At 34.8% G+C, this 10,923-nt stretch overlaps 1 protein-coding gene across 2 annotated transcripts; it reads right to left on the bottom strand.

Moving 5' to 3' along the window:
* Nucleotides 1–5,739: 5,739 nt before the first annotated feature.
* On the bottom strand, nt 5,740–10,537 carry LOC109206793 (probable fructokinase-7). 2 transcript variants are annotated; one of them, XM_019369657.1, is made up of 7 exons: nt 10,388–10,537; nt 9,693–9,910; nt 8,686–8,898; nt 8,405–8,602; nt 8,193–8,333; nt 7,903–8,019; nt 5,740–6,075 (listed from the first exon to the last, which is right to left on the bottom strand). In XM_019369657.1, exons 2-7 carry the CDS (start codon nt 9,858–9,860, stop codon nt 5,938–5,940), a joined length of 975 nt encoding a protein of 324 aa, XP_019225202.1. In that variant the 5' UTR covers nt 9,861–9,910; nt 10,388–10,537; the 3' UTR covers nt 5,740–5,937. The 2 variants fall into 2 exon arrangements, with proteins under 2 accessions (XP_019225202.1, XP_019225203.1); XM_019369658.1 differs by having other exon boundaries at nt 9,693–9,868; nt 10,388–10,416.
* Between the last annotated feature and the right edge of the window lie 386 nt (nt 10,538–10,923).

The following is a 10,923-nucleotide window of genomic DNA, read 5'->3' as shown; positions in this document are numbered from 1 at the left end:
TATATATATATATATCGTGGAATGGCCTTTTCAATGTCTCTATAGATGTAAAAATTCTCGCTATCACATTATCATGCTTATAGGTATAGCAAGATTCATATGTGCACAAATTGCACTTAGGATGTGGTACTTCATGACTGAGAATTGTATATGTTTTAAGCGATTTAAATCCTTCCGGGTTTGTCATATAAGCTAAGTCATATAAAACATATAAATAGACTTTAGATGCATATCAAGTTTTCATGTCATGCTAGACATATAAGATAGATAAAAGTGATTGCACATACCATTGACTTTATACTTTCAAGTGTTTGAACTGCAAGTCCAAAACTACATGTCTTTCATATGAAACCAATTCTACTTGAATTGTTTATCCAGACTTAACATCCTCATGTATATTTAGCATTATCATAGATGTAGTCGACGAACATTTTATATCGGTTCCAACCTCCTTTTTTCATAAAGACATAATATAGAGATCTCTACATTCATATTTTCAGGTACCTGAATCTCTCCTGAGATTTTATGAAGTGTTATATCTGTTGGTATTACTGTGTTAAAAATCAGAAAATTAGAGAAGCAGAGAAACATTAGTTTAATAAACAAAACAGAAAAAATAATTCCGAGCCCACAAGTTGCTTGTGTGTCCTTAAGGAATTTAATCCCCTCACTGTTGCCCAAGGTTTTGGATTAATTCCTCCCAGGATAGAACGGAATAACTATTTTGCAATACTGGCAATCGAAATTACAGAATTTCAGCGAACTCAACAGACGGAGCAAATCACACTTGACACTTATATTTATTTGAAAATAATGCAATAGAATAGAAAAGAGGGGAGAAATTTTCAGATCTTTTATCTCTTAAAAATAAGGCCAAGCCTCTAAATTTATAGACAAATGAAAGGTGAGATGGAGAGGTGCAATCCAAAATGTGCCTCTTCCATTTCCCATTCACACCCTTTAAAGAAAAAACGCAACAATATCATGTACTTCTAGATCATTTGCCTCCTTATTATGATCATTTTGATCATTTGCTCATCATTTTTAGCAATAATTTTATTTGAAACCGATTTGTCTATACGCTTTAAGCGTACCATAGACTTTATCCTTCTAGGATTTATTCTAATAGGAGTATTTGCAGTGAGAATATCGTTACTTTCTTTGGGTCAGCAAATGCGTCTGGATGCTTTGCAATATATTGCAGATGAATTATCTTTTTATGAACGTCAAGTTCATATTATCTTATTCCAGGATCTAGATATACAAATGATAATTCATTCCATGTAATCTTTTCTCAACTGGTTATCTTTTCTCCCCTTATGTTAGAAAAAAATTAACTTGCTCCCTCAATTTTGGAAATGCACCTTTGTGCGTTATGGTGTTAATCAAAATATACATCGCACATCAATAATATTAAGATGAATTATTTGGTGCCTTACCCTGAACCACTTTTGCGAGGAGAATGTAATATATTTTCGTATATAACGTATATCAAACTGATATAGATAACTTTGTTCTCATAAGCAATAATTTAGCTATTAAGTGGAGGCACTCAATAAATTATTTTGCTAAATCAACTATGATGTAAACCAACTTATCAAGATGATCTGTCTTGAATAGAAAATCTAAAACTTATGCTCTAAATTAAATTATTGAACAAATTACCTCGCAAACACCAGGTTGCGGGTTAATAATAATCATACATGTCCATCTCATAGATGCATCTTATGTGGCATACATGGCAAGTAAATGAGCCCATATTCACCTTTGATATTTCCAGCATTCATGGGATTCAATCTCAATTTTAGTTGGTCTATTAATTAATGAGAACAAGCATTATAAGAGAATTCGTAAAGAACTTTCTAGTTCTTTAATATTTACCCATGTAAATTATGCCAACTGGATAAATTATCAATATTGATAAACTTCAGATTTACACTATGACATGTGCAATTATCAATAAACTCCAAATTTCTTATGTTATGAATTTTTATATCAATAAACTTCTACTTTATTGTGGCATTATTTGTGTAGTACAAACTAAGAATAAAGCGGGTAGCTTTTTACATACATATTGTCCCGCTATAAATTGTAATAATAGAAGATATTAACTCTTTCCTTTATTTATAATTTCAATATAACCAACCGCTTTCGCGAATACTTTAGAAACTCAATAAGTTTCTTTGAGAGTTACCACGACACAATGCCTTATGATAAGAAAAATCTCTTCAAAATAGTAAATTAGCTCTTCCGTAGCTCTCAATTAATTTTGTACTACCACATATTCATCAACATCCATACAGTGAATATCTCTTTCAAGAAGAAAGTTATACCATTATGGTCATGGTTAAAATCATTATAGACAAGATATGTTACATCCATTACTTTTGCACTGTAATAATCACATTGCCATTAATATTTCGGCATAAACACAATAGGTACGTGATCAATAACTATTCATGTCATAATAATGAAACTATTTTCTTATTTCATCTCAAAACTCATTCTAGAGGTGAGTTAGAAAGAGAGTGTGGTATATTCACTACCACTAGCACGTTCATATTCTTCCAAGAATACATATGTATGCATAAATTATATGCTGTCACATTTACATCATGAATGGACCATAATCATCTATATGTGCTTTTATATGTGCTTTACAAAATCTCATGTCAAATCGATAATAAATATTACTTTCACAGAGTGAAGGATTATTTTGAGAATCCTTATTGTTCTCATTACCATAATAATGACGATTATAATTTCGTCTATTGCCACGTCCATATCCATTGATGGTCACATTGAGTAAAGATTTATGATACGTGTATAGGATGTACTCAATGTATCTTTACGGTAATTATTTTATCTTCTTTCGGTCTTATCACATATTGCTACCACATTCTCTTAAGGGAGTGAGATGAAGCAAATTCAGTGGGACGGATTCCACTCTTGTGCTCACAATCATATATGAATTTGATCGTGGTAAGACATAGAAATTTTACCACTCGGGTGATTATAATTTCTTACAGACTCTATTAGATTTATAATCAAAATTTATTATCTTTACTTGTATTTAAAAATAAATTATAGAATTTCATGAATTTAAAAGAGAAAAATAAGGTAGAATATTTACCTTAAATCCAGAATTTATTCCTGAATGAAGTTCATGGAACAATTGACAATCATTATGTTTAATATTATGTACAAGTTGAGCACCATGCACTTATCCCAAAGCCCAGTGACCAAAGCAGATGCCTAGTATTGGAATATCATTGCATTCAGGCAAGAGCCTCATGCAAATTCCTATATATTCTCTCCACGGGTAGTTTAATTTCTCAAACATTAGACAACTATTTAATAGTATATCTACAAATTAAAACAACTAGCCTCTACTCAATTGATTAGAGTCTCGTGCTGATAACGTCTTATAAAATAATAAAAGAAGAAGAAGAGAGAGAGAGAGAGAGAGAGAGAGAGAGAGAGAGAGAGAGAGAGAGAGAGAGAATATTATTATTGATTTGGGACAAATTACAATGGAATAGAACCTCTCTATTTATGGGGAAAAAGTGACTTAGCCACAAAGTAACAAACTCTAAAATCTCTCTAAAAGATAGACATTCACGACAAAAGCATATGGAAAGTTTTGTTTATACTATTTATAAATAAGTATAGAGCCCGCACATGCATGCGTTATATATACACCAAAATTAAATATTGTTGATTGTTTTCTAAATTTGGTTTAAATAAGCTAAATCGAGCCACATTATATATCATATTTTTATGTCAATTTAAATTATTTTTTGAGTAGTTTTCTACAAAAGTTTTACGTCCGTAAAAGCAGAAATTTTTTACAGGCAATCTTGAATGGTTTGGTACTCTTCCCTTTTAAGCCAAATTCATGTACCGTTTCCACAGTTCATACATGGATATAAAACGTCGACTAATGAAAAACTTCTACCTAGCATATCTTCACTAAGTCAACTGCCTAGGAGTGATTATACAAGGACAATGGGTCTCATCACTATTCAACAAGCTAGCTAATTCAAAATATCTTTGGCTTTGCGGCATCAGCTTCTCATTCTCACTCCGCTCGACTTCTTTACGACTCCAACCACTTGATTTTTCTCTTCTTCAACTTGGCTAATTATTCATTGGAACAACTTTGGCTCAAGCAGGTTCAAAACTCTTGACCCAATAGAATTTCCTTGTTTAAAATTCATAAATTATCTACCCGACCAAAAGCGGGTTGGACATTTGAGAATCCTGTTCGACAAATATTCCTTTGTTAAAATACGTTGTAACACACTAGCATTAGCGTTATCAACGACCATTAATGGAATTGACGATTTTGGATATGAATAAAAGGTGTCTCATGTCAGTTTAATTTGCTTTTTCATTGAAGTTCGACTTATCATCTTTTCCCTTGAATATCCCTAGAGCAAGTTGCGGTAGAAATGACATGAGGTAATCACTTTTGGCTTGTACTTAAAATTTAGTCACAAAGTAATAAAGCGGCACATGATCGCTGCTTCTTCTTCTTCTTCTTCTTCTTCTTATTATTATTATTATTATTAGAGTAATGAAGCATAATAGCTTCAGGATCAAAATTGTTATAATCCTTTTTTGATTTCATGATTTGTTATAGGAATTCGTTAGGCAAATCCTCTCCTCCCTATTTATTTTGGATTGAAATATTTATACATGTCAATTTCAAATTGAAGAATGACTCAAACATTACAATAACTTGTCATTAGTCCTCCTCTATTGCTTGTCCCTTAAGATAGATTCTCAAGAACTTCTCATTACTTCTCTTAAATTATCTTGATAACGTGTATGAACCACAATAGTATCCCTGTGAATTTGTAGTAGTAAGAAAGCATGCATAAATGTGTTTATCTTATGATACTTATTTTTTCAACAGATGCAATATTATGAAATGAGCAGCACGTAGCACATCGTGATTGAAAATTTAGAACCATTAACTTGAAGTTCAATTTTCATACTGATAGCGTTATACCAAGAAGGAGGAGCAACATGAAAAGTACGAGACAGAGACTCGAGAGAGGATGATAATAAGAGAAATAAGAAAAAGAAGAGAAAGAAGAACGAAGAATGAGGAGCAAAAAAAGAAGTAGCAACAACAACCAACAAAGATACCAAACAGGGGTAAGTAGGTGAAGGGAAAGGAACAGAGGAAGAGGAGGGGAAAGAGAAGGCGAAGAGGATGGGGATAGGGAATGGGAGCAGAAGGAGAGAAGTAGAAGAAGAAAAAAGATACCAAACAACGCCATTTTAGCAAATAACCATATTGCTTCTATTATCCGACTTAGACATTAAAAATATATGGCTACACTGTATGACTAAATCCTAAATTTATTCCCCATTCCTTGGTTATGGATGGGGATGGGGAATGCAAACTATTATGAATTTTTACATATAAATTGTTACTCCGTGTCGAAAGTTATAGGTTCAATTGAACCCGTTAATAACACTGCGTCCACCCCAGGTTGAAAAGGAGGTGTAGTGGTAAGAGGAAGGTATTTTTGTAATGTAAATGTGCATAACAAGTGCATCTACAGTGTATAACAATGTATAGCTGGTGTATAACAACCTTAGCAACCTGTTACACACGGTTCTACAATATAAATATATTGCTTATACACTGTAATAATACTGGGAGATTTTAACGGTGATTGAGAAGCTGGGCATAGATGTATATACATGCATTGTGGAACAATGTATACGGATGTAGAAAATCTATATAACAGAGTATAATGACATGTTGAAAATTCAAAAATATAATCATTATTTTGTTCTAAAACTTTCTGATACAGTGTGTGTTTTGCGCTACTTTGTTCGAATGTTGGAGTGGATCATAGGGGGAATCAGGTACTGTGGTTTTAGCAAAGTAGATGGAAGTTTACAACATGATGAGAATCAAACTTGATATTCTGTCTGTAGAGCATGTTGAACTGCATCTATTGTAGGTAGGGAGGGGATAGCTCCTCTCCCTGTCACTGCCAGGGCAGCACACACATTGGCGAAAACTACAGCCTCCCTTAACCGCTTCTCGTCCTGCCAAGAAAACATTCAATGACTTTAAGTTACGATTTAGATTGTCAATAAGCAAGAGACTAACATACACAGCTGAAGTAAGCTAGCAATCAATCAAATCAGACATTGGAATTTCACGTATTAGGACATGCTTGCGGAAGCAATGACATGCTGATAACTAAATATCAAGATAGGGGCGGAGCTAGAAGCCCGGCTAAGGGTTCAGCCGAACCCAGCAACGCTTTTGCTCAAACAATGTGCAACATCAAAAAACCCAGTGTAATCCCACAAGTGAGGTCTGGGGAGGGTAGTGTTACGCAGACCTTACCCCTACCTTTAAGAAGGTAGAGATGCTGTTTCCGGTAGACCTTCGGCTCAAGAAAGATAAAAGGAAGGAGCAACGACAAGCAAATCAATCAGCAAACCGAAGCGAAAATACAAAACTAACACCAAGTAGTACAATCAGAAAACTGAAGCGAAAGAAACAACAAGTGATAGCAGAAATCTAAGAATGAGAAAATGCAAGACTAACACCAAGTAATGCACTAAAGCTATTGGTACGAGCAAGGACAAGGCTCGGCTATCTAACCTTCTATCTTGATTCTCAACCTCCACACCTTCCTATTCAAGGTCATGTCCTTAGTAAGCTAGAGCATCGCCATATCATGCCTAATCAGCTCTCCCCAATACTTCTTCGGCCTACCTCTACCTCTTCTTAGGCTCTCCAAGGCCAACCTCTCACTAGGGCATCTGTGCTTCTCTTCTTCACAATCCCAAACCATCTACGTCTAGCTTCCCGCATCTTGTCCTCCACAAGGGCCACGCCTACCTTGTCCCGAATAGCTTCATTTCTAATTTTATCTAACCTGGTATTCCCGCACATCCATCTCAACTTCCACATTTCAGCCACCTTAGCTTAGCCACCTTCATCTTCTGGACATGGGAGTCAAGTTCTTGACTGGCCAACACTAAGCCACATACTACATAGTCGGTCTGACCACGTCCGCTCTATAAACCGTATCTTTAAGCTTTGATGACACATTCTTATCACACAGAACACCGGAAACGAGCCTCCATTACATCCACCCAGCCCCAATACGATGTGCGATGTGTGACATTCTCGTGATCAATCTCCCAATTGCGTACTTGAAACTATCTTTCCTATGGATGACTCGTGAATCAAGCAATTTACTTGTGTTAAAACATTTAAGTTATATGTTCAAACACTATATTTAAAACTTAATTATTAGCACTCAAAGTTATCGTTCAAAAATTTAGAACCCATAAAGTTGAAATCCAAGCTCCGCCTCTGCATCAAAGATACGTAAACAAGCTCACCGAAAGATATGCTAGAAGCTTTCGGCGTTATAATGAGAGATTTTAATCGAAAAAGAGATGGGACAAAGTTCAGGTGTGAATGCGAAACAACCTTTGACTTGCTAGGTGCACCCTCATACTAAGTAAATACTTATTTACATCAAGTCATTATGAAATCATGAAAGCAGTTTAACTGCTTAATTATGATTCTATTAGGCAATAGCATAATGCTGGCGGGTTTCTGTCCTATGAGGAAGAAGAGCACATTGGGAAATTGGGACTATGACTTTTCCCTGCTCATAACTGCTAATGCTAGAAAATAGAAACTAAAATAGTGGAGGAAAAGAAAATGGATGAATATGTTTTCATGGTAAAAAAAGAAAGAAAAAAGCAAAAAGCCACGTTAACTCGGGAAAGAAGAGAAAAGTATGCTGTGGCAAAGAGTGGTCAATTAACATACAATATAAGAAGGATGAACAATGTAGAAACTGTGCCTATTGCCTTTTAACTTCATACAACATAGGCATGCACCTGATAAAGATTTGCATCAGAAGCTAAACATTTGAGTACTCCGCCAACAAACGCATCACCGGCACCAGTTGTATCAACAGCTTTTACTTTAATTCCATCGACTCTTCCTTTGAATTCCTGCACATAAATTCAGCAAAATTTCGTCAACGATTGAGACAATTCTATCTTCAGGGGAAAAATACATTGGGGCTAGCAAAATATTTTGTGTTCAGAAATATAGATGGTCCATCGCTTATATAAAAATAAAACATGATATGTTAATGAGAATAAAATAATATTAGAATATATACCTTGGTGTAATATCTGCAACCTGCTGAACCTTCTGTTATAAGCAAAATTTTCAGATTAGGATGGAAAAGCCTCTTTAACACCACATCTTCATCATTTGGATTATCAGTTCGAGTCAAGAATGAAACTTCCTCGTCGCTTATCTGCAGATTTGAAAGGGTCCCATTAGTATTCAATACGTCTGCCGATGATACACCCGTGAAAGATGTCTTACCTTTATAACGTCTGCTTGGTTCCAGACACTCATTATTCCACTTCGAGCAGCATCAGCTGAAGGCCACAAGGGCAGCCTCAGGTTTGGATCATACGACAGTATGCAACCTGAATTTTTAGCAATATCCATAGCAGCAAGTTGTGTTGACCTACAGGGCTCTTCAATCAAACTAATTGAACCGTAATGGAAAATGACGGCCTGCACATGATTAATACGCCTGTTAAAGGAAAAGCAGCATTCAAGCTAGGGGATATACTGAAGCAAAAGACAGGAAGTTACACCTTTTCAATAAGATGTATGTCAAGTTCTGATTTCTGAAGAAGCATATCAGCACTAGGGTTGCGGTAAAACAAGAACTGACGCTCACCTTCAGCAGTGAGTGTAACAAAGGACAATGCAGTCCTTGCACTTGGGTCAAACCGCATGCCAGAATTGTCAACATTGTGATTCTTTAAAATGTCAGCCAACATATGGCCAAACTGGTCATCACCTACCTAATTTAAAATTTTTAGGCCAAAATAACAAGTCATTGACAATTAAAGCACACAAGATGTTGGCTGCAAATATAGTAATCCTATAAGCACGGTCCAACAGGCCAGTCCACAAAACGAACTAGCCAAATCAAATTAAACACAGGACTGAGTTGATCTATGCTTGGACTTTTAAGAAATTAGACAGCCTGAGCTGTAAATTCCATGCTGAAATTAGTTGTATTGAATGATAAAAAGAAAACTTGAAGCATACACAAAATGAACTCCTTGTCTCCATTTCTTCACCTAAATTAGCGGAACGGAAGTATGCTCATAACAGCACAAACCATCTCTGTATTTCGTTTACAGAAAGCATCCCCTAGACTAGCCTATCCAATGCTATGGGAGGTAAACTAAAGATTAGTCCACTCACAATAGCGGCTTAAACTCTTTCTTTCCCTTCGGAAGTCCTTCAATAAGGATCTTCTCAGATCCTCTGCTTTACGTTGGACAAAACCTAAAAGTATTTGACGGAAAACACTAAAATTCAATGAATGAAATGATAATTTAGAGTCCATTTGACAGAAATACCATGACTAAGACAACATATTGAATTTACAGCAGAATTAGTTTAAAACATATCGAAGCATCAAGGAATTGAAGGATTTCTTCTCCTCCACTCACTATTTCAGTATCTCTCATCAAATGGATACATTTTCCTGGTTCAATGAAATCTTATTCAAAAAAATCAATAAATAAACAAGAATTCTTATCCGAACAAACACACACAGATAACAATAGGAAGGAGAAAACAGCACCTTGCCAATAAAAGCAGAGGAACCCCCCAACTTTGAGATACAAACAGCAACATTAGCAGGTGCACCACCTGGAGCTTTTAGGAAAGCTGGAACTTGGGCAAGTGTAACGCCACCAACAGTTGGAACAAAGTCAATCAACATCTCCCCAAAGCAAACAACTAATGCCATCCTTTTCACTGTCTCACCATTTGTTTTTAAGGAGAGATTACTTAGGTTGCCTGAAGGAACCGCAGATGAAAAAGACACCAATACAAGAAGAATTTAAACTCTATACATTAATGGTGTTGAAAATATTCATACAATCAAAGTAATTACAGTAATAACCTGGAATAAAATGGTAGTTTAAATTCTATGTATCACATGATAAGCTTAGTTAGTAACTTAATAAAAACAATGACAAACCTACTATTATAAGTTAAACTATACTAATCGTGTCAAAAAATTATACATATGATACTTAAATTTAGTTATTTGTTATAACAAGTTAAACTAAGGTTTAAAATAAAACTTTTCCCTAAAACTGGACTAGGATTAGATAAAAGTTTAACAATTTCGCATTGGAAAAAATTTGACTGTTCCCCTTAAAATTGTACCAAAAATTTATTTTAACCAAGTAAAGACCTTTGCCTACACTCATAAATGTTCGTACATACATGTAGTTATGTACCAACAGAGATCAGAGAAGAATGAGAAACCTGAAATCGATTCAAATTCATTAGCTATATCGACATATATTTGGCCACTGGTTTCAAGTTGACAAAGAAAGGAAACGCAGTTGTATCTTGTACTCCTACTTACGGTCCTTGTTGACGAGGATTTTTCTGAATCTTACACGTGGCTTGTGCAGAACTTTCTCAACTTTTCGTTAAAAACTAAAGTAATTCTAACAAATAGTTAAAGGGAAAAAGGACTTGGTAACGTGACGTTTGTTTTCAGAAAAAGTGTCGAAAACTTCTATAAAATTCCTTGAAATTTATTGCATTAACGACATTAGAAAGAACTAAAAAATATGTAAAAAAATTAAATTAGAGAGAATGATCAAATTTGGTCTCGAATCACGTGAAGGAATACCCAAAAGAAGATAGTGACAGAAAATTTCTGCGTATTCCATTCATTTCCTTTACATGTATTTATACAAATAAAAGAATCAAAAACTGTTACTCTATTTTATACGTGTACTATTTTTATTTGTGGGCTTGTAACTACCTAGCTATTGTGTATAAAAAATAAA

This window comes from Nicotiana attenuata, unplaced genomic scaffold (genome assembly GCF_001879085.1).
Source record: "Nicotiana attenuata strain UT unplaced genomic scaffold, NIATTr2, whole genome shotgun sequence".
NCBI classification, from domain to species: domain Eukaryota; kingdom Viridiplantae; phylum Streptophyta; class Magnoliopsida; order Solanales; family Solanaceae; genus Nicotiana; species Nicotiana attenuata.
This window is presented reverse-complemented; position numbering and strand designations above follow the sequence as displayed.

Excerpts from the sequence above, each read along its gene's own strand:
- LOC109206793 (XM_019369657.1), bottom strand. The coding sequence starts at position 9,860 with ATGGCATTAGTTGTTTGCTTTGGGGAGATGTTGATTGACTTTGTTCCA. Across the intron at positions 8,899-9,692 it reads CCTCTGCTTTTATTGGCAAG|GTAGGTGATGACCAGTTTGG; the intron begins GTGCTGTTTTCT and ends ATTTTAAATTAG. Across the intron at positions 8,020-8,192 it reads GTTGCAGATATTACACCAAG|GAATTCAAAGGAAGAGTCGA; the intron begins GTATATATTCTA and ends ATTTATGTGCAG.